Source organism: Trachypithecus francoisi, unplaced genomic scaffold, assembly GCF_009764315.1.
Source record: "Trachypithecus francoisi isolate TF-2019V2 unplaced genomic scaffold, Tfra_2.0 Lachesis_group13, whole genome shotgun sequence".
Lineage (NCBI taxonomy): Eukaryota > Metazoa > Chordata > Mammalia > Primates > Cercopithecidae > Trachypithecus > Trachypithecus francoisi.
Window position 1 is genome coordinate 82910873 of NW_022681458.1, and position 23332 is coordinate 82934204.

The 23332-nt window shown below is 39.6% G+C and overlaps 1 protein-coding gene across 1 annotated transcript in view; it reads left to right on the forward strand.

Moving 5' to 3' along the window:
• Window positions 1–23332, forward strand: part of LY75 (lymphocyte antigen 75) — a 99552-nt gene that overhangs the window by 73275 nt on the left and 2945 nt on the right. The window contains exons 29-34 of the mRNA XM_033231341.1: window positions 9381–9575; window positions 12243–12469; window positions 13711–13879; window positions 18892–19041; window positions 20961–21083; window positions 22449–22616. Of these exons, the coding sequence (XP_033087232.1) occupies window positions 9381–9575; window positions 12243–12469; window positions 13711–13879; window positions 18892–19041; window positions 20961–21083; window positions 22449–22616 (1032 nt within the window). The remainder of the gene's footprint in view (window positions 1–9380; window positions 9576–12242; window positions 12470–13710; window positions 13880–18891; window positions 19042–20960; window positions 21084–22448; window positions 22617–23332) is intronic.

The following is a 23332-nucleotide window of genomic DNA, read 5'->3' on the forward strand; positions in this document are numbered from 1 at the left end:
TTTCATTATAGCCATCCAAGTGAGTGTGAAATGATATCTCACTGGGATTTTAATTTCATTTCCCTAATGGCTAATGATATTAAGCATCTTTTCATGTGCTTATTGGATATTTGTATATCACATTTGGCGAAATCCCTGTTCAGAGTTTTTGCTCATTTTTTAAATTGAGTCTTTTTATTGAGGTGTGAGAATTCTTTATATATTCTGGATATAAGTCTTTTATCCAGTAAATAATTTGCAAATATTTTCCCCCATGATTTGATTTATACCACAAAAGTGTTTTTCTTTTTTTTTTCTTCTTTTTTTATTGTACTTTAAGTTTTGGGGTACACGTGTAGAACATGCAGTTTTGTTACACAGGTATACACGTGCCATGGTGGTTTGCTGCATCTATCAACATGTCACCTACATTAAGTATTTCTCCTAATGTTATCCCTCCCCAACCCCCCACCCCCTGACAGGCCCAGTGTGTGATGTTCCTGTGTCCTGGCCCTGTGTCCATGTGTTCTCATGGTTCAACTCCAACTTATGAGTGAGAATATGCAGTGTTTGCTTTTCTGTTCCTGTGTTAGTTTGCTGAGATTGATGGTTTCTAGCTTCGTCCATGTCCCTGAAAAGGACATGAACTCATCCATTTTTATGGCTGCATAGTATTCCATGGTGTATATTTCTTTATCCAGTCTATCAGTGATGGACATTTTGGTTGGTTACAAGTCTTTGCTATTGTGAATAGTGCCACAATAAACATATGCGTGTATACATCTTTATAGTGGAATGATTTATAATCCTTTGGGTTTATACCCAGTAATGGGATTGCTGGGTCAAATGGTATTTCTAGTTCTAGATCCTTGAGGAATTGCCACACTGTCTTCCACAATGGTTGAACTAATTTACACTCCCACCAACAGTGTAAAAGTGTTCCTATTTCTCCACATCCTCTCCAGCACCTGTTGTTTCCTGACTTTTTAATGATTGCCATTCTAACTGGCATGAGATGGTATCTCATTGTGGTTTTGATTTGCATTTCTCTAATGACCAGTGATGATGAGCATTTTTTCATGTGTCTGTTGGCTGTATAAATGTCTTCTCTTGAGAAGTATCTGTTCATATCCTTTGCCCACTTTTTGATGGGGTTGTTTGTCTTTTCTTGTAAATTTGTTGAAGTTCCTTGCAGATTCTGGATATTAGCCCTTTGTCAGATAGATAGACTGCAAAAATTTTCTCTCATTTTGTATGTTGCCTGTTCACTCCGATGATAATTTCTTTTGCTATGCAGAAGCTCTTTAGTTTAATTAGATCCCATTTGTCAATTTTGGCTTTTGTTGCCATTGCTTTTGGTGTTTTAGTCATGAAGTCTTTGCCCATGCCTATGTCCTGAATGGTATTGCCCAGGTTTTCTTCTGGGATTTTTATGGTCATAGGTCTTACATTTAAGTCTTTGATCCATCTTGAGTTGATTTTTGTATAAGATGTAAGGAAGGGGGGTCCAGTTTCAGTTTTCTGTGAATGGCTAGCCAGTTTTCCCAACACCATTTATTAAATAGGGAATATTTTACCCATTGCTTGTTTGTGTCAGATTTGTCAAAGATCAGATGGTTGTAGATGTGTGGTGTTATTTCTGAGGGCTCTGTTCTGTTCCATTGGTCTATGTATCTGTTTTGGTACCAGTACCATGCTGTTTTGGTTACTGTAGCCTCGTAGTAAGTTTGAAGTCAGGTAGCGTGATGCCTGCAGCTTTGTTCTTCTTGCCCAGGGTTGTCTTGGCTATGCAGGCTCTTTTTTGGTTCCATATGAAGTTTAAAGTAGTTTTTTCCAATTCTGTGAAGAAAGTCAGTGCTGGCTTCATGGGGATAGCATTGAATCTATAAATTACTTTGGGCAGTATGGCCATTTTCATGATATTGATTCTTCCTATCCATGAGCATGGAATGTTTTTCCATTTGTTTGTGTCCTCTTTTATTTCCTTGAGCCATGGTTTGTAGTTCTCCTTGAAGAGGTCCTTCACATCCCTTGTAAGCTGGATTCCTAGGTATTTTATTCTCTTTGTAGCAATTGTGAATGGGAGTTCACTCACAATTTGGCTCTCTGTTTGTCTGTTATTGGTGTACAGGAATGCTTGTGATTTTTGCACAGTGATTTTGTATCTTGAGACTTTGCTGAAGTTGCTTATCAGCTTAAGGAGATATTGGGCTGAGGTGATGGGGTTTTCTAAATATGCAATCATGTCATCTGCAAACAGAGACAATTTGACTTCCTCTCTTCCTATTTGAATGCCCTTCATTTCTTTCTCTTGCCTGATTGCCCTGGCCAGAACTTCCAATACTATGTTGAATAGGAGTGGTGAGAGAGGGCATCCTTATCTTGTGCCAGTTTTCAAAGGGAATGCTTCCAGTTTTTGCCCATTCAGTATGATATTGGCCGTGGGCTTGTCATGAACAGCTCTAATTATTTTGAGATACGTCCCATCAATACCTAGTTTATTGAGAGGTTTTAGCATGAAGGGCTATTGAATTTTGTCAAAGGCCTTTACTGCAACTATTGAGGTAATCATGTAATTTTTGTCATTGGTTCTGTTTATGTGATGGATTATGTTTATTGATTTGCATATGTTGAACCAGCCTTGCATCCCAGGTATGAAGCCAACTTGATCCTGGTGGATAAGCTTTTTGATGTGCTGCTGGGTTCGGTTTGGCAGCATTTTGTTGAGGATTTTTGCATCGATGTTCATCAGGGATGTTGTCCTGAAGTTTTCTTTTTTTGTTGTGTCTCTAACAGGTTTTGGTATTAGGATGAAGCTGGCCTTATAAAATGAGTTAGGGAGGAGTCCCTCTTTTTCTGTTGTTTGGAATAGTTTTGGAAGGAATGGTACCAGCTCCTCTTTTTACCTCTGGTAGAATTCTGCTGTGAATCTGCCTGGTCGTAGACTTGTTTCAGTTGGTAGGCTATTACTGCCTCAATTTCAGAACTTGTTATTGGTTTATTCGGGGATTCGACTTCTTCCTGGTTTAGTCTTGGGAGGGTGCATGTGTCCAGGAATTTATCCATTTCTTCTAGGTTTTCTAGTTTATTTGTGTAGAGGTATTTATAAGTATTCTCTGGTGGTAGTTTGTATTTCTGTGGCATCGGTGGTGATTTCCCTTTTATCTTTTTTTTTTTTTTTTTTTTTTTTGAGACAGAGTCTCGCTCTGTAGCCCGGGCTGGAGTGCAGTGGCCGGATCTCAGCTCACTGCAAGCTCCGCCTCCCGGATTCCGGCCATTCCCCTGCCTCAGCCTCCGGAGTAGCTGGGACTACAGGCGCCCGCCACCTCGCCCGGCTAGTTTTTTGTATTTTTAGTAGAGACGGGGTTTCACAGTGTTAGCCAGGATGGTCTCGATCTCCTGACCTCGTGATCCGCCCGCCTCGGCCTCCCAAAGTGCTGGGATTACAGGCTTAAGCCACCGCGCCCGGCCTCTTTTATCATTTTTTATTACGTCTATTTGATTCTTCCCTCTTTTCTTCTTTATTAGTCTTGCTAGTGGTCTATTTTGTTGATCTTTTCAAAAAACCAGCTCCTGGATTCATTGATTTTTTTGAAGGGTTTTTTATGTCTCTGTCTCCTTCAGTTCTGCTCTGATCTTAGTTATTTCTTGTCTTCTGCTAGCTTTTGAATTTGTTTGCTGTTGTTGCTCTACTTCTTTTAACTTTGATGTTAGAGTGTTAATTTTAGATCTTTCCTGCTTTGTCTTGTGGGCATTTAGTGCTATAAATTTCCCTCTGTACACTGCTTTAAATGTGTCCCAGAGATTCTGGTACGTTATGTCTTCATTCTCATTGGTTTCAAACAACATCTTTATTTCTGCCCTCATTTCGTTATTTACCCCATAGTCATTCAGGAGCAGTTTGTTCAGTTTCCATGTAGTTGTGTGGTTCTGAGTGAATTTCTTAATGCTGAGTTCTAATTTGATTGCACTGTGGTATGAGAGACTGTTATGGTTTCTGTTTTTTTGCTTTTTCTGAGGAGTGTTTTACTTCCAATTATGTGGCCAATTTTAGAAAAAGTGTGATGAGGTGCTGAGAAGAATGTATATTCTGTTGATTTGGGGTGGAGAGTTCTGTAGATGGCTATTAGGTCTGCTTGGTCCAGAGCTGCATTCAAGTCCTGAATATCCTCGTTAACTTCCTGTCTCCTTGATCTGTCTAATATTGACAGTGGGGTGTTAAAATCTCCCACTATTATTGTGTCGGAGCCCAAGTCTCTTTGTAGGTCTCTATGAACTTGCTTTATGAATCTGGGTGCTCCTGTATAGGGTGCATATATATTTAGGATGGTTAGCTCTTCTTGCTGCATTGATCCTTTTACCATTATGTAATGGCCTTCTTTGTCTCTTTTGATCTTTGTTGGTTTAAAGTCTGTTTTATCAGAGATTAGGATTGCAACTCCAGCTTTTCTTTGCTTTCCATTTGCTTGGTAAATATTCCTCCATCCCTTTATTTTGAGCCTATGTGTGTCTTTGCCCGTGAGATGGGTCTCCTGAATACAGCACACTGATGGGTCTTGACTCTTTATCCAATTTGCCAGTCTGTGTCTTTTAACTGAGGGCATTTAGCCCCTTTACATTTAAGGTTAATATTGTTATGTGTGAATTTGATCCTGTCATTATGATTTTAGCTGGTTGTTTTGCCTGTTAGTTGATGCAGTTTCTTCATAGTGTCAATGTTCTTTACAGTTTGGTATGTATTGCAGTGGCTGGTACCGGTTTTTCCTTTCCATATTTAGTGCTTCCTTCAGGAGCTCTTGTAAGGCAGGCCGAGTGGTGACAAAATCTCTCAGCATTTGCTTGTCTGTAAAGGATTTCATTTCTCCTTCACTTATGAAGCTTAGTTGGCTGGATATGAAATTGTGGGTTGAAAATTCTTTTCTTTAGGAATGTTGAATATTGGCCCCCACTCTCTTCTGGCTTGTAGGGTTTCTGCAGAGAGATCCACTGTTAGTCTGATGGGCTTCCCTTTGTGAGTAACCCGACCTTTCTCTCTGGCTGCCCTTAACATGTTTTCCTTCATTTCAACCTTGGTGCATCTGACCATTATGTCTCTTGGGGTTGCTCCTCTCGAGGAGTATCTTTGTGATGTTCTCTGTATTTCCTGAATTTGAATGTTAGCCTGTCTTGGTGGGTTGGGGATGTTCTCCTGGGTAATATCCTAAACATTGTTTTCCAACTTGGTTCCATTCTCTCCGTCACTTTCAGGTACACCAGTCAAATGTAGATTTGGTCTTTTCACATAGTCCCATATTTCTTGGAGGCATTGTTCATTCCTTTTTATTCTTTTTTCTTTAATTTTGTCTTCTCTATTTCATTAAGTTGATCTTCAATCTCTGATATCCTTTCTTTCACTTGATCAATTCAGCTATTGATACTTGTGTATGCTTCATGAAGTTCTCGTGCTGTGTTTTTCAGCTCCATCAGGTCATTTATGTTCTTCTCTACAGAGGTTATTCTAGTTAGCAATTCATCTAACCTTTTTCAAGGTTCTTAGCTTCCTTGCATTGAGTTAGAACATGCTCCTTTATCTCAGAGGAATTTGTTATTACCCACCTTCTGAAGCCTACTTCTGTCAATTCGTCAAACTCTTTCTCCATCCAGTTTTGTTCGCTTGCTGACAAAGAGTTGTGATCCTTTGGAGGAGAAGCAGTGTTCTGGTTTTTGGAATTTTAGCCTTTTTGCATTGGTTTCTCCCCATCTTTGTGGATTTATCTACCTTCGGTCTTTGATGTTGGTGACCTTCGGATGGGGCCTTTGAATGGACGTGCTATTCATTTCTCTTTGTTAGTTGTCCTTCTAACAGGCCCCTCTGCTGCCAGTCTGCTGGAGTTTGCTGGATGTCCACTCCAGACCCTGTTTGCCTGGGTGTCACCAGTGGAGGCTGCAAAACAGCAAAGATTGCTGCTTGTTCTTTCCTCTGGAAGCTTGTTCCCAGAGGGGCACCTGCCTGATGCCAGCCAGAGGTCTCCTGTATGAAGTGTTTGTTGGCCCCTACTGGGAGGTGTCTCCCAGTCAGGATACACGGGGCCAGGGACCCACTTGAGGAGGCTGTCTGACCCTTAGCAGAGCTCGAAGGCTGTGCTGGGAGGTCCGCTGCTCTCTTCAGGGCCGTCAGGCAGGGACATTTAAGTCTGCTATAAGTCCCTGACTGGGGCTGCTGCCTTTTTTTCAAAGACACCCTGCCCAGAGAGGAGAAATCTGGCAGTCTGGCCACAGCAGCCTTGCTGAGCTGCAGGGGGCTCCACCCACTTCGAACTTCCCAGCAGGTTTGTTTACACCAGGAGCCTAAAACTGCCTACTCAAGCCTCAGCAATGGCGGATGCCCCTCCCCCAACCAAGCTCTAGTGTCCCAGGTCAATCGCAGACTGCTGCTGTGCTGGCAGCGAGAATTTCAAGCCAGTGGATCTTAGTTTCCTGGGCTCCGTAGGGGTGGGACCCACCGAGCCAAACCACTTGGCTCCCTGGCTTCAGCACCCCTTTCCAGGGGGGTGAACAGTTCTGTCTTGCTGGCATTGCAGGCACCACCGGGCTATGGGAAAAACAGAACTCCTGCAGCTAGTTGGGTGTCTGCCCAAATGGCTGCCCAGTTTTGTGCTTGAAACCCAGGACCCTGGTGGGGTAGACACCAGAGGGAATCTCCTGGTTTGCGGTTATGAAGACCGTGGGACAAGTGCAGTATCTGTGCCGGAGTTCCTCAGGCCCAGTCCCTCGTGGCTTCCCTTGGGTAGAGGAGAAAATTCCCCAACCCCTTGCACTTCCCAGGTGAGGCGTTGCCCCACTCTGCTTTGGCTCACCCTCCATGGGCTGCACCCACTGTCCAACCAGTCCCAGTAAGATGAACCCGGTATCTCAGTTGGGAATGCAGAAATTATCCGCCTTCTGCATCGATCTTGCTGGGAGGTGCAGACTGCAGTTGTTCTTATTTGGCCATCTTGCCAGCAATCCATCACAAAAGTGTTTTTCTTTTGTCATTTGTGCATGTGTAAGAAGGCTTTGCTTACCCCAAGGTTATGAAGACTTACTCCTATGTTTTCTTTATTTTTTTTGAGACAGACTTTTGCTCTTGTCACCAAAGCTGAAGTGGTGCAGTGGCGTGATCTCGGCTTACTGCAACCTCCGCCTCCTAGGTTCAAGCAGTTCTCCAGCCTCAGCCTCTCAAGTAGCTGGGATTATAGGTGCCCACCACCATGCCCAGCTAATTTTTGTATTTTTAGTAGAGATGGGGTTTTACTATGTTGACCAGGCTGGTTTACTGACCTTAAGTGATCTACCCACCTCAGCCTCCCAAAGTGCTACAATTACAGGGCTGAGCCACGGTGCCTGGCCTCCTGTGTTTTCATCTAAAAGTTTTATAGTTGTAGCTCTTATATTTAAGTCTGTGATCTACTTTAATTTTTTTTTTTTTTTGAGACGGAGTCTCGCTCTGTAGCCCGGGTTGGAGTGCAGTGGCCGGATCTCAGCTCACTGCAAGCTCCGCCTCCTGGGTTCACGCCATTCTCCTGCCTCAGCCTCCCGAGTAGCTGGGACTACAGGCGCCCGCCACCTCACCCGGCTAGTTTTTTGTATTTTTTAGTAGAGACGGGGTTTCACCGTGTTAGCCAGGATGGTCTCGATCTCCTGACCTCGTGATCCGCCCGCCTCGGCCTCCCAAAGTGCTGGGATTACAGGCTTGAGCCACCGCGCCCAGCGATCTACTTTAATTTTTGTGTGTGGTGAAAGAAAGGGGTCCAACCTGTTTTTTTTTTTTTTTTTTTTTTGCTTGTGGATATCCAGTTTAGAAGACTATTTTTTCCATACTGAGTTGTCTTGGCATCCTTCTTAAAAATCAATTGACCGGCCAGGCGCTGTGGCTCACGCCTATAATCGCAGCACTTTGGGGACCCAAGGCAGGTGGATTATGAGGTCAGGAATTCAAGACCAGCCTGGCCAAGATGGTGAAACCCCATCTCTACTAAAAAATACAAAAGTTAGCCAGCTGTGGTGGCGGGCATCTGTAATCCCTGCTACTCGGGAGGCTGAGGCAGAGAATTGCTTGAACCCTGGAGGTGGAGGTTGCAGTGAGCTGAGATTGTGCCACTGCGCTCCAGCCTGGGTGACAGAGTGAGACCCCGTCTCAAAGAAAAAAAAATTAATTGACTGTAAGTATGCACAATTGTTAACAGTTTATGTCCCGAGAAGAGATTTCTTTGGCGACTTTTATAATGTATCAATCATGTTTTAAATAATAAAATAGTCATGTTCATTTCCATTGCAATTAAATGTATATGTAAGATAAAATATTTTTTATTTCAATAGGTTTTGGGGGAACAGGTGGTGGCGGTTACATAGATAAGTTCTTCAGTGTTGATTTCTGAGATTTTGATGTACCCATCACATAAGCAGTGTACACTGTACCTAGTGTGTAATCTTTTATCTTTCACCCCCTCCCATCCTTCCCCCTGAGTCCACAGAGTCCATTGTATCATTTTTATGCCTTTGCATCCTCATAGCTTAGCTCCCACTTGGTGAGAACACACAATGTTTGATTTTCCATTCCTCAGTTACTTCACTTAGAATAATGGTCTCCATTTCCATTCAGGTTGCTGCGAGTGCCATTATTTCATTCCTTTTTATGGCTGAGTCGTATTCCATGGTACATATATACCACATTACCACATTTTCTTTATCCATTCGTTGGTTGATGGGCATTTGGGCTGGTTCTATATTTTTGCTATTGTGAATTGTGCTGCTATAAACATGCATATGCAAGTATCTTTTTCATATAATGACTTCTGGAAAATAATATTTAATGACAAAAATGAAATGTTATTACTGAAGGATGGTGGAATTATAGGTCAATATTTGTAGTTTGCATTTATATTCAAATTAAAAATGAGCATGATTTACTGTTTTTTTTTTTTTTTTTTTGAGGCGGAGTCTCGCTCTGTCGCCCGGACTGGAGTGCAGTGGCCGGATCTCAGCTCACTGCAAGCTCCGCCTCCTGGGTTTACGCCATTCTCCTGCCTCAGCCTCCCTAGTAGCTGGGACTACAGGCGCCTGCCACTTCGCCCGGCTAGTTTTTGTATTTTTAGTAGAGACGGGGTTTCACCATGTTAGCCAGGATGGTCTCGATCTCCTGACCTCGTGATCCACCCGTCTCGGCCTCCCAAAGTGCTGGGATTACAGGCTTGAGCCACCGCGCCCGGCCGATTTACTGTTATAATCAGAAAATATCTTAAAGGGTTATACATAATCATACAAACTTTTAGAAGGTTGGGAAAAGAGAAAATCAGTCAAGTTTGAAATCTTAACTATTGTGTAACTGTAATTCAAGTCTTGATTTAATCTCTAAACATAGGAAAACAATGTTTCTTCTCTAGATAATTCTCTTATGTGGTTTGATAAGACCCCACTGTCATATACACATTGGAGAGCAGGAAGACCAACTATAAAAAATGAGAAGTTTTTGGCTGGTTTAAGTACTGATGGCTTCTGGGATATTAAAACCTTTAATGTTATTGAAGAAACACTTTATTTTCACCAGCACAGCATTCTTGCTTGTAAAATTGAAATGGGTAAGTATAGTAATATAGAGTTTTCTCTCACTCCAGGGGAAGAATATAAGGCTATTAGTTCCACTAGCGGGAATCATACAATCAAATGCTTCCTCTGTGTTCAGTCCTGTGCGAGGTGTTCCAGAGGTTAACGAGAAAGGAAAAGACACGGGCCCTGCTGTCAAGGTTTTGACCCTAAGGAGTAAAATGTAGTTGTGGAGATAGCATTAAATTCCTTATTATTGTTTAATGTAAATTAGCCTTAGATTAATTGATACAGGCTTAAATTGTGGGGAAGTCAAAACTGATACATTGAAAAGGGGAATGACAGAAAAAAGGAAAGGCTTTAAGAAGAGGTGAAATTTGGTTGGGGTTTGAAAAATGCGTAGGGTTTGTATAAATAAAGTGTTTAGGGGAAGAGTTTTGACATTCTGTGCGAAGTGAATGTCTCTCAACCTTGCCTAATTTTTAAATAAATCTATTTTTAAATATATGTTAGTTTTAATTTTTTCACAGCTTAAAAACTGTTAACTGTTACCACTGTGCCCTAAAACTCTCATTACTCCCACTGTGCCGTAAGCTCCCTGCTCAGTGGGAGCCCGTAATGGTGGCGTGCTGGCTAGTCGGCTCACTTCACAGCGCCGCAGTCACTTCCCAAGACTGTGTCCACCAGCAGCCTCCAGGGATTCCTTATTCTAACCTACTTTGAGTCGGTGTAAACTTTTGAGACATTTTAGAAACTAGTCTCTATCCCCAATTTCTAGGCCTTCTCCCAGTTCCCTGTTTTTCCCCATTCTTGTTCAGCAAAACATCTTTTTCTCAATCAAGCTGGTCTCTTCATTGTCCCAGGCACAGGGTATGCCCAGCCTCATACTTACACCTTTGTGTTTTCCTCCTGCCAAGAAGTTTTGCAACTTCTTTCTTTCTTTATTTTTTTACATCTTTAATAAACTTTTCATTTTAGGATAGCTTTAGAGTTACAGAAAAGTTGCAAAGATAGTACAGAGCGTTCCCATCTATCCTACAATTTCCCCTACTGTTGACATATTACTTTAGTATGGTACATTTGTCACAGCTAATAAACCAATATTGATCATTATTATTATTATTAACTAAAGTCCACACATTATTCAAATTTCCGTAGTTTTTATTTAACATACTTTTTCTTTCCAGGATCCCATCCAGGACCCCACCTTACCTTTAGTACTCCTGCCTCCTTAGGCTACTCTTGGCTGGGTGGTTTCTCAGACTTTTCTTACTTTTGATGGCCTTAACAGTTTTGAGGAACACTGGTCATGTATTTGGTAGAATGTCCCTCAGTTTGGGTTGGCGGATATTTTTCTCATGGTTAAACTGGGGTTATAAGTTTCTGGGGGAAGACCAAAGATGTAAGGGAGCATTCTCACTTCACATGGACACCATGTACTGTTCATATGACTTATCACTGGCCACCTGGCCCAAGGTAGTGTTTGTTAGGTTCTCTGCTGCAAAGTTACCCCTTTTCCTCCTTTCCATAACTGTCTTCTTTCTAAGGAAGTCACTATGTAGAGTCCACACTTAACAGGGTAGAAAGTTATCCTCCACCTTCCTGTGAGGGGAGTATCTATATAAATTACTTGAAATTCTTCTGCACAGGGTATTTGTCTATTTTCTCCAATTTTTATTTTATTTTATTTTTTATTTTTTTGAGATGGAGTCTTGCTCTGTCACCCAGGCTGGAGTGCAGTGGTGCCATCTCAGTTCACTGCAACCTCTGCCTCCCAGGTTCCAGCAATTCTCTTTCCTCAGCCTCCCAAGTACCTGGATTACAGGTGCGTGCCACCATGCCCGGCTAATTTTTTGTATTTTTGGTAGAGACGGGGTTTCACCATGTTGGCCAGGCTGGTCTTGAACTCCTGACCTCAGGTGATCCCCCCGCCTTGGCCTCCCAAAATGCTGGGATTACAGGCATGAGCCACTGCACCTGGCCCCAATTTTTAAATTTATTCAGTCATTTATTTATACCCTCATCACTGTGGTTTTTTTGTTATTTGTTAGTTTGTAGCGTTTCCATACTTTCTCCTTCTTTTTGTTCTTAATTTCCTCCAATCCTTTAGACCTGGTATAGGTTCATGGTTATTTATTTTATACTTTGGATTATAATCTAACATACTGCATTCTGTAATATTTTGCTCAAGTCTCTCCGCTTTGGCCTTTGGTAGCTCTTTCACTTGGCTCCCATGTCCCTTGAAATAACCTTATCATTGTGGCTTTTGTGTTTGTTTTAAGCACTTCCTTACTTTCTGGTTACCTTATTTCTTTTTAGTCTTAATTTCACCTAGCCCTTGAGACCTGGTTTATCAAGCGGTCTTCCTGACTCCTCTCATTCAAATGAATCTCTACCAATTTCACAGTTCCTACTGGTTAATAGTTTTGCCATCATTTCAGCCATTGTTTCTGTCTCCAACTAATATATAAGCTTCTTAAGTGAAAGAAAATGTTTATGCCTTTTAAAAATATCAACCAGAGAACTTTAAGAACCTAAGATATGTGTCATAGCAGTAAGAAAAATAAAATACGCATTTAACCTCCCGTATTAATAAGAAACCCAGTTTTATTTAACTTTTCAAATGATTGCATGTTGTCTCATCCAAAAGGTATATTTGAAATAATTTAAATTTTAATCACTAGTGCTTTTAATTATTATAGTTGACTACAAGGAAGAATATAATACTACATTGCCACAGTTTATGCCATATGAAGATGGTATTTACAGTGTTATTCAAAAAAAGGTAACATGGTATGAGGCGTTAAACATGTGTTCTCAAAGTGGAGGTCACTTGGCAAGCGTTCACGACCAAAATGGCCAGCTCTTTCTGGAAGATATTGTAAAACGTGATGGATTTCCACTATGGGTTGGGCTCTCAAGTCATGATGTAAGTCTTGCTTTGCTTTCCAGAAACTTTTCAAATGTGTTATTTGGAGGGTTAGAAATTTGAATGTAAAGTATTAATACAAAGTACAACATTAGATGAAGTACTGAGACTCCATTTGCATAGCATGGTGCTTTCTTACCTTTTACAACACAGAACAAATAGAAAATTTTGTTGTAGAATGCACTAGGGCAAATGCTCAGGCCATCCCAAGGGCCCAGTGGATGAATATCTCAACAACACCTCTATAGCCTAGTTGGGACAGACAAATTGGAAAGCTGGTAAAAATGGAATAGCATAGAATCAGAAAACCCTGAGTTTCAGTACCAGTAGCGGATCTTCCATTTATATGCTGGGTGATCATGAGCAAGTTATTTAGCCTTTGCAACCTTATTTCCTCATGCAGAAAATCAGGGTAATAATAATTTAATTGAGACTTTAACACAAAAGTTTATACAAGTTACCATCTAAAATTCTCCACATGGTTAGGACTAATAAATGTGTACTTTCTTCCTACTTTTCCTCTAGAAAATTACACTACTTAAGATTAATTCTGCTAGTAAACACATCTGTGCCACTATTTGAATTGTATTATTTAATCATTTATGTACTTACAATAAAGTCTTGTATACAAAAAATGGTTATCTATTGAGACTAGAGTTGTAGTTCTAATTTAAATAATCTTTAGAACAAAATTTAGGGCAAAATTTTTTAAAAGGATGGCAAGTTAAGATAAATTCAAGGAAAACTCAAAAATAGTCTTCCCATTTTGAGTTTCTTGGGAAGTGTTTCTCTTTTCTAGCTCCCTACTGCTTGGTGTCCTCTGTAGTGTGAAAAATGTAGCCAGAGACACAAAACACAAAACTATATAACATAGAAAACAATATTCAGAACAATATGAAGGTTGGGATTATAAATTTGTCATTGTGACAAATGGAAGCCATTTGCATATTGTTTAATTTCAAGTGCTATGTAAACTCATCCTTTAAAAAAATCTAAAGACCAGGTATAATAACTCTGTCTCTAAGTTTAAAGTCCTCCATAAACTGTGCCAGAGCAAATGTCCTGAATCAATGCATCAGAAGCCAGTCAGACCTACAATAATAGTAGGTTCAGACCTACAATACTGGAAGCAAATAATTAATATTCCATTATAATATTTCTTGAAGTATGTATGTTGTTCTTTGTATTCTTTTTAAAGTCATACATCTGAATTCAGATTATCTCTATTATTCTTACAACAGGGAAGTGAATCAAGTTTTGAATGGTCTGATGGTAGTATATTTGACTACATTCCATGGAAAGGCCAAACATCTCCTGGAAATTGTGTCCTCTTGGACCCAAAAGGAACTTGGAAACATGAAAAATGCAACTCTGTTAAGGATGGTGCTATTTGTTATAAACCTACAAAATGTAAGACTTGAATTTCAGTAACAGTACATTTACTAAAATGTGACATAATTTGTGCACATAATTAAATGCTCAATGGAATTTTTATTTAAAGATTTATTCACAAATTATATGAAAATGATTTTGATACTTTGTAAATGGAAACAAATACAGTATAAGCACTCAGAGAATTTGTTCCCAAAGACTTTCATTTGTTCTGTCACCAGGTAAATTCTACCCTAGAATTTGTGAATTCTAATTTCACTTAGCAATGTTTTACAAAGGCTGAGATGCTTATTTCAAAAAAGGGTCCCACACATACAAATTTGGGAAACACCTCATGTAATTTATCATATTAAAGGTTCTTATCTTTTCTTTTTTTTTTTTTTTTGACAGTGTTTTTTGCTCTGTTGCCCAGGCTGGAGTGCAGTGGCATGAACATGGCTCACTACAGCCTTGACCTCCTGGGCTCAAGCAGTCTTCCCGCCTCAGCCTCCTGAGTGGCTGGGACCACAGGCACATGCCACCACACCCAGCTAATTTTTAAAACATTTTGTAGAGATAGGGTCTCACAATATTGTTGAAGCTGGTCTTGAACTCCTAGGCTCAAGCAATCCTCCTGTTTCAGCCTCCCAAAGTGCTGAGAGTATAGGTGTGAGCTACTGCACCCGGCCAAAGGTTCTAAAAGAGTTTCTGTAATAATGAAGTCTGTTTAACTTTGTGTAACCAAGCATTTTCCAAACTTACATGATCCTTAAAATTTAAGGGAAGAGCCCCTTCCATTAGAGGCTGGACTTAGGGTCACCCCTGGTGGATAAAGCATGAACCTTGAGGAAGATCACAAAAAAAAGACAAAAACTACCAGAGGCTGCAGAGGCCTGCAGGATAGGCAGGGAGGTGGTGGCATTAGTTTCCAAAGCCTCTGGTTCTCAGTGCTCGCCATGTTTTCTGCTCTGAAGGATCTTGAACGGCAGATTCAACATTTGGTTGAACAGATTCAGGCAGAAGAAAATGTGAAAACTTTAGAGAAGCAGGTTAATAAAAGAAAGAGAGAATGATATAAACAATCAGGAATCAAGGTACAATCAAGAACTGACTTCTCAGTTGTTAGGCACAGAAAACAAATGTAACTTTTTAGAAAAACAATTGGAATACATGAGAAATAAGGCATGCAGAAATAGAGAAACAGACTTTATGGGATAGAGAATGATAAGATGACCAGACGTAAGTTCTGTGCTCTGCCACGTTGAATAGTGCCTCCTCCCCAAAGATTGCTGTCCAGTCAGAACCTTAGACTATCACTTTATTGAGAAATAGAGTCTTTACAGATCTAGGTAGTTGAGATGAGGACATACTGGATTATGGTGGGCCCTAAATCCAATGACTAGTGTCCTTATAAGAGGGAGATACAGATACACAGAGGGAGGAAGGCCACGTGATGACAAAGACTGAGATTGCAGTGACAGAGTGATAAGCTGAGGATTGTCGGCAACCACCAGAAGATGAGAGGGAGGCACGAGACAGATTCTCCATTAGAGCCTCCAATGAGAACCAATCCTAACAACCCCTTCAATTCAGACTTCTAGCCTCCAGAACTGTGAGAGCATACATTTCTGTTGTTTTAAGCCACCAATTTTGTGGAATTTATTATGGCAGCCCAAGGAAACTAATACAAGAGCTAACTTTAAAAACTGGATCTTCAAAGAAACCAGAGAATAACAAGCATTAGTGAGGATGTGGAGAAAATGGAACCCTTATGCATTGCTGGTAGGAATATAAAACCGTGTAACCACTGTGCAAAATGGTGTGGCAATTCCTCAAAAACATATACATAAGATTACTATGTGATCCAGCACTTCAGGTATATACTCAAAACACCTGAAAGCAGGGATTCAAACAGGTGTTTGTCCAACCATGTCATAGCAGCATAATTCATAATAGCCAAAGATGCAAGCACCCCAAGTGTCCATGGATGGACAAATGGGTAAGAAGCCTTAAAAAGGAAGGAAGTTCTGATGTGTGCTGCAACACAGATGCACCTTGAAGGCAGTATGCTAAGTGAAATAAGCCAGTCACAAAAAGACAAATACTCTATGATTCCATTTATATGAGGTAGTACCCAGAGTTCTCAAATTCATAGAGACAGGAAGTAGAATGGCAGTTACCAGGGACAAGATGGAGGGGAATATGGGGAGTTATTGTTTAGTGGGTATAGAGTTTCAATTTTGCAAGATAAAAAAGTTTTAGAGATGGATGGTGGTGATAGTTGTACAACAGAGTGAATGCATTTAGTGCCACGGGACTGTACACTTAAAAATGGTTAAGGCCAGATGTGGTTCATGCTTGTAATCTCAGCACTTTGCGGGGCTGAGACAGGTGGATGGCTTGAGCCCAGGAGTTCAAGACCTGCCTGGGCAACAGAGTGAGACTCCGTCTCTACAAAAAAATTTAAAAATTAGCTGGACTCAGTAGTGCATGCCTGTAATCCCAGCTACTTGGGAAACTGAGGCAGGAGAATCTATTGCACCCAAGAGTTTGAGACTGCAGTGAGCTGTGATTGCACTACTGCATTCCAACCTAGGTGACAGAATAAGACCCTGTCTCTAAAAACAAAACAAAACCAAAATGGTTAAGATGATAAATTTTATGTTATGTATATTTTACCACAGTTAAAAGAAATGGATCTTCTTGAACAGGAATATAACACACTTACCACGATGCAGGCCCTTCCAAAAAAAAAAAGAGTTGGAAGCAAAACTTCATGAAGAACAGGAAGAAAAAAAAATGTATGCCACCTAAGAGACCCCAGTTGCAGACTATACTAGAAACAAATAGAACAAAGATAAGGCATTTCCGTATGTTGCCAGTGCGAGAAATAATTAAAAAAAAAAAAGAGTCAAACCCTTCAGAAAAGTTCCCTATCCTAATGATGCCTTGATAGCCAATGTTCAAGAAGTTTTGCATTAACAATTGAGCCCAGTGCAACACTAAGTAATCAGCAATATACCTTTGCCCAACCATTTTCATCAGAATAGAAAATATCAAACAAGAACTTACTAGTAACATTTCTTTTCAACAGCAGCATTAATGAGGAGTTGTGAGAAGTTCTGTAGATTGTATAGATGAATTTGGCAAATGTATTTTGATCTGCAGCAGCTGGGAAACTTACCCAGGAGTCCAACTGCTGAACTGAAGACTTAGTACTCAAATTGGTAGCATTAGTGAGAAGAATGGAGGTAAACGCCAATCAAATAACCGAAGTTCAAAAAGATCAAGTCTGGTTTCTAACAGAAGATAGAGAAGCAGCAGAAGGAACCAAGGGCCACTAAAGAGTCTCTTGATGATGAAAGAAACAGCAGCCGCCATCCTTCTCTAATCACAGAGACCACAAATAAGAACTCTGCCAAGCAGAGATTTGGAGAAAAAAACAGGAAAAGCCTTTACTTACTGAAGGACATACAGATCATACAGAATACATCACAAAGCAATAGTCTGGGTTGAGATTACTGACTGGTACCAGGTCAGATATTTGATTCAGATAATCTGTACCTCACTAATACGACATTGACAATTTACTCTCCAGTTTTCATATGCTCTTCTGTTGGAATTAAAAACAGGTGTTAAGGGGCATAAGCTGCATTCCCCAGGCTGCTTCTGTTACTCAGCACAGTTAAAAATCAATTTAAATGGAAACCAGGGGCATTTTTAAGAGCTAAGAAGCCACTTCTAGTCTTTTTTTGTTTGAGTGATGTTGTGGTGCTGATGTATTATGCTTTGTAAAACAAATTAGCAATTTTTAAAAAATATTTTTTAAAAATAGTTCTTTTATGACTAAGTAAAACTAGATTTATTTCGATTATCAAAATAAAAAGGAATCCAAGGGGCTAAGCACGGTGACTCATACCTGTAACCGCAGCACTTTGGCAGCCTGAGGAGGGCAAATCACTTGAGGTGAGCGAATCACTTGAGGTGAGGAGTTTGAGACCAGCCTGGCCAACATGGTGAAACTTCATCTCTACTAAAAAATAAATAAATAAACAAAAAAAGGAATCCAAAGAAAGAAATAATTTTAATTATTATTTCAGAGTAGTTTCAGGTCTGCTTGGCCTGTCTTTACTTCTTTTTCTAGTCTATCTTTCTCATTGTTTTTACTTTAGACCAAATCAGTCTTAGAAAGCTAAGGCATTTTCTGCTTCTATCATCTACGTTTTTTAAACAGTATTCCAAAAATTTAATTAAAATATGTATTTAGACCGGGCGCGGTGGCTCATGCCTGTAATCCCAGCACTTTGGGAGGCTAAGGTGGGTGGATCACAAGGTCAAGAGATCGAGACCATCCTGGCCAACATGGTGAAACCCCATCTCTACTAAAAAATACAAAAATTAGGCCGGGCGCCGTGGCTCAAGCCTGTAATCCCAGCACTTTGGGAGGCCGAGACGGGTGGATCACGAGGTCAGGAGATCGAGACCATCCTGGCTAACACGGTGAAACCCCCGTCTCTACTAAAAAATACAAAAAAACTAGCCGGGCGAGGTGGCGGGCGCCTGTAGTCCCAGCTACTCGGGAGGCTGAGGCAGGAGAATGGCGTGAACCTGGGAGGCGGAGCTTGCAGTGAGCCGAGATCCGGCCACGGCACTCCAGCCTGGGCGACAGAGTGAGACTTCATCTCAAAAAAAAAAAAAAAAAAATACAAAAATTAGCTGGGCATGGTGGTATGTGCCTGTAGTCCCAGCTACTCGGGAAGCTGAGGCAGGAGAATCACTTGAACCTGGGAGGCGGAGGTTGCAGTGAGCCGAGATTGTGCCACTACACTCCAGCCTGGCAACAGAGCGAGACTCCATCTCAAAAAAATAAATAAAAAATAAAATATGTATTTATAGAGTGTGGGCTGTGGCTTTCTCTGGTATGAATTAAATGTGTCTTAACCACAAAAGCAACAGTTCCAATCAGGGACATTGAATTAGATTTTGAATTAGACATTGAATTAGTCTGTTTTTTCCATGCATTGTTATAACTGTGTCTAACATTTTCATAGCTAAAAAGCCGTCCCATCTTACATATTCATCAAGATGTCCAGCAGTAAAAGAGAATGAGTCACGGTGGATCCAGTACAAGGGTCACTGTTACATGTCTGATCAGGCATTGCACAGTTTTTCAGAGGCCAAAAAATTGTGTTCCAAACATGGTGAGTTAAAATTTGTTGATTTTCTTATGACTCAATAATTTTTAGAAATGTTTGTTAAGGATATAATTTGAAGCAATGATTATATTTTTGAAAATATTTTTAAAGCACTTTCCATTTCTAATAGCACTATAAACTAATTGCCCAGTGGTAGGGAAATGGTTAAGTATCTTATGACATAGGAACTCAATGAAATATTGGAATAGCCATTAAAAATGCCTGTAATCCCAGCACTTTGGGAGGCCAAGGTGGGCAGGTCACGAGGTCAAGAGATCGAGACCATCCTAGACAACGTGGTGAAACCCTGTCTCTACTAAAAATACAAAAAGTAGGTGGGTGTGGTCGCACACACCTGTAGTCCCAGCTACTGGGGAGGCTGAGGCAGGAGAATCACTTGCACCCAGGAGGTGGAGGTTGCAGCTAGCCGAGATGGCGCCACTGCACTCCAGCCTGAGTGACAGAGGAAGACCCCATCTCAAAAAAAAATTATCAATGTTAATAATAAGTACATGGAAACTAGTAAGTGGGAAGAAGTAGAATTTTAAAGTGGTGGCTGGGCATGATGGCTCACGCCTATAATCCCAGCACTTTGGGAGGCCGAGGTGGGAGGATCACGAGGTTAGCCATTCAAGACCAGCATGACCAACATGGAGAACCCTTGTCTCTACTAAAAATACAAAAATTAGCTGGGTGTGGTGGTGTGCACCTGTAATCCCAGCTACTCGGGAGGCTGAGGCAGGAGACTCGCATGAACCAGGGAGGCAGAGGTTACAGTGAGTCAAGACTGCGCCACTGCACTCCAGCCTGGGTGACAGAGTAAGACTCCATCTCAAAAAAATAATAAATAAAATAAATAAAAAAAAATAAATTTAAAATAATAAAATAAAAGTGGCTAAGTGAACTGCTAAGCAAAACTACTGACAAATGAATTGAAATGGTTTTACCTATAGCTAGACATGCTTAGAAAAAAGGAATTAAGAGGTAAAATTTTTGTAAAGTTAGCTAAGTAGTAAATAAAAATTGTAGTTGTTCCACTGCTTAGTTATTAATACATAAGCTTAGCCTCACCAGGGTAACAAATCAAAGTAGTATGGTTGGCCATCCGTTCTGCAATAGGATTGGGGGCTTTTTGCCTTCAGATTTAGCTATTTTAGAAAGAGTAGCAATGATCGGCTCTTTCCCATGACAAATTTGATCCATAGTCAAACTGTAAAATGACTTCTAGGGAAACTACCTAGAGAGTATTTCAAAGACCAAAATTTGTTTACCTGCTTCCTTGGGTAGCAAATTAGCCAGGTAGATAGGTGGCTAATTTGTCTAATTTATTCTAATAACCATTGTGGAGACACTTGACTGGTTGAAAAATCTTCTAATTACTGGGAACTTTTGTGTGGGAACCATTCGGTGTTATACCTATATACACACGATGGGAACTGTTGTAAGCTATATGTATGCTTTGAAAGTCAGAAACCTTTTTCTCCTAAAGGAGAAAACAGAGTGGTTTACTGTAAAAATAATATGTAGGTTAAGCACTTCAGACTTGGAGGCATGAGGGTCTGGGTTTAAATCCCAGCTCCCACATATCCTAGCTAAGTGACATTGGGAGGTTATATAACTCTTTTTCTTTTGTCATCTGAACAGTGAGAGAGGGCTCGTGGGTAGGCAATTCCAGGGCCAAAAAAATATTGACAGATAAATAGTTTGAAGAAGCACAAAATTTATTTATACATGTTTGGAAGTGATTTTTTTGGAAGTACTTATAAAATTTTGACCTAAATACCAGTTTTTAAAAACTGTCTCTGTGTAAGGCTTGAATTTATCAATGATCTTGTTAATATATATATTTTTCAAATGGCTAGTTGAGAATAAACTACTTCTCTAGTTTCCATAAAGCTAATTTAGAATTTGTTTTCCTTCAACAGATCACTCTGCAACTATTGTTTCCATAAAAGATGAAGATGAGAATAAATTTGTGAGCAGACTGATGAGGGAAAATAATAATATTACCATGAGAGTTTGGCTTGGATTATCTCAACATTCTGTTGGTAAGTGAAATAATTGTATGTGTAGTGTGCAAAGAGAGTTCTAACTCATCCTAAATAACAAGTCATCTTTGCTAAAGAATGTCAAGTGATGGCAAATTCAGATGCCTCTTATGGATAAATAAACTAGATCGCTGGCTGTTCTGGACGGTTATAAATTTTGAATGAATCCATGAGTTAACTTAGCAGTGATGGAAACCACTAATGACACAGAAAATCATGTTTAATAAAGTGGAATCGTTCTAGAGGCTTATTTCTGGGATCCTTGGATCAACATCAGGATATTTTCTTCTCTACAGCAATGTCTGTGTCCCCACAAGGAACCCATGCCTGCCTTCTCTTAGAGTTCTAGTGTCTGTCACTGCGTGGATTTGCAACTTATAACTTTGTTGTTCAGACAGTTATCTTCTTGTTATTCCCTTCTCTCTAAGAATTTTTTTTACCTTTGGTTAAAATTAAATCTTAATAGTAATCTTTAAAAACTGGCTTAGTGTTAGGTTGATGCAAAAGTAATTGCAGTTTTTCCCGTTACTTTCATGCCAGCCTATAAAATTGCAGATAATTGATTCAAAGAAAATTTGTGGAAGGATTTTTTTAATAAGAAATAGTAGATATAGATAAATGCTTCTTATATTATTCCAAAGTTATTTCATACCAATATTATGTAAATAGGGTTTGGGTGAACTTGGAATTGGTAGAAATAAATTAAGAGTACAAATATGACAGAAGAGAAAGTTTTTTCACATTTTATGCAAAGTTGAATTTTGAATTATTAAAATGTGAATTCTAAAATGTTAAGTACTTGTCAAAAAATACAAGGATTCCAAGTTGTCCAAATGAATCCTAAATCATGTTTACACTGTCACCACAAGGTGGTGCCTCTTCAGCTGGAAAACAAAGATGGAGTCCTGGTGGTGGTGTGGGAGAAGGGTGGGGATGGAGGTTCCTGCACCCTTCGTCTTCCACCAGCATGTCTTTAATGATATGACTTTTTAAAATTAGACTAGGGGAAGTATATGGGTCCTTAGAAATCTCTCCCTCACAAAATAAATGTGCAAGTATTCTGCACTTTAATCGAAACACCACATTCTCTATCTGTGTTGTCCAATAGAACTTTCTACAAAGACAGAAATGTTCTATATCTGCACCATCCAATATAGTAGTCACTGGTCACATGTGGCTCTTGAGCACTTGAAATGTGAGTAGTGCAACTGAAGGACTGATTTTTTTTTCCTTTTTAATGCATTTTATTTTAACAAGTAGCTATCATATTGGACAGCACAGTTCTGATGAGTTACATGAACCCCATGCTTGTAACTTACTAGTTTAGTGCCAGTAAACATAGTTATATTTAATTTCTTTCTTCAGACCAGTCTTGGAGTTGGTTAGATGGATCAGAAGTGACATTTGTCAAATGGGAAAATAAAAGTAAGAGTGGTATTGGAAAATGTAGCATGTTGATAGCTTCAAATGAAACTTGGAAAAATGTTGAATGTGAACATGGCTTTGGAAGAGTTGTCTGCAAAATGCCTCTGGGTAAGTATGGAACTTGTCCTTAGGAAACTTTTTGCAGAACAGTCAGGAAATAAATGCACAATCCAATTATGTACAAAATTCTGTACTTGGTCTTGAAGTATTTAGTCCTTAAAGTATATCCAAATATCTTGATTAAGTCACAGAGATTTCCCCCTGAAAAATAGATTACAAGGGACAATAAATGCACAAAATGACTAGTACTCCAGTCTACATTTCATATAATTTCCTGTATAATTCTGTATTCATACAGAAATTCATATAATTTCTGTATTTCCTAAGAAAAACAGAAGTTGCCAGGGTATTAGGGATGTAATTTCTTTTAAAATGTTCTTGAGATATATTTTATTCTGTAGTTTGATTATATAAAAGCTTAAAGGTCTATTTCTGCAGTTAATTTGCTTCCTTTCTTCCTAATCCTATAAAACTCATGGTTAATTTTAAAACAACGCAAAACTGGATTTAGTTATTGAAAACATTCAGGGTATCTATAAAAATCATAATTTGAACTTACATTTCATTATGAATTAATGCATAAAATTACCATTAAAATATTATATTAATTTCTGGAGAAAGAGCTTCAAATTTTTCACAGTAACATTTTTAAAGATCTTGCATAAAAATTTCGCTTCTGGTATGTAAATATTAAAGATAAAACCTCAATTCTAGGTAATCAGTATCCATGTATACACACATTGAGTCAGTAAACAGAGTGTCTA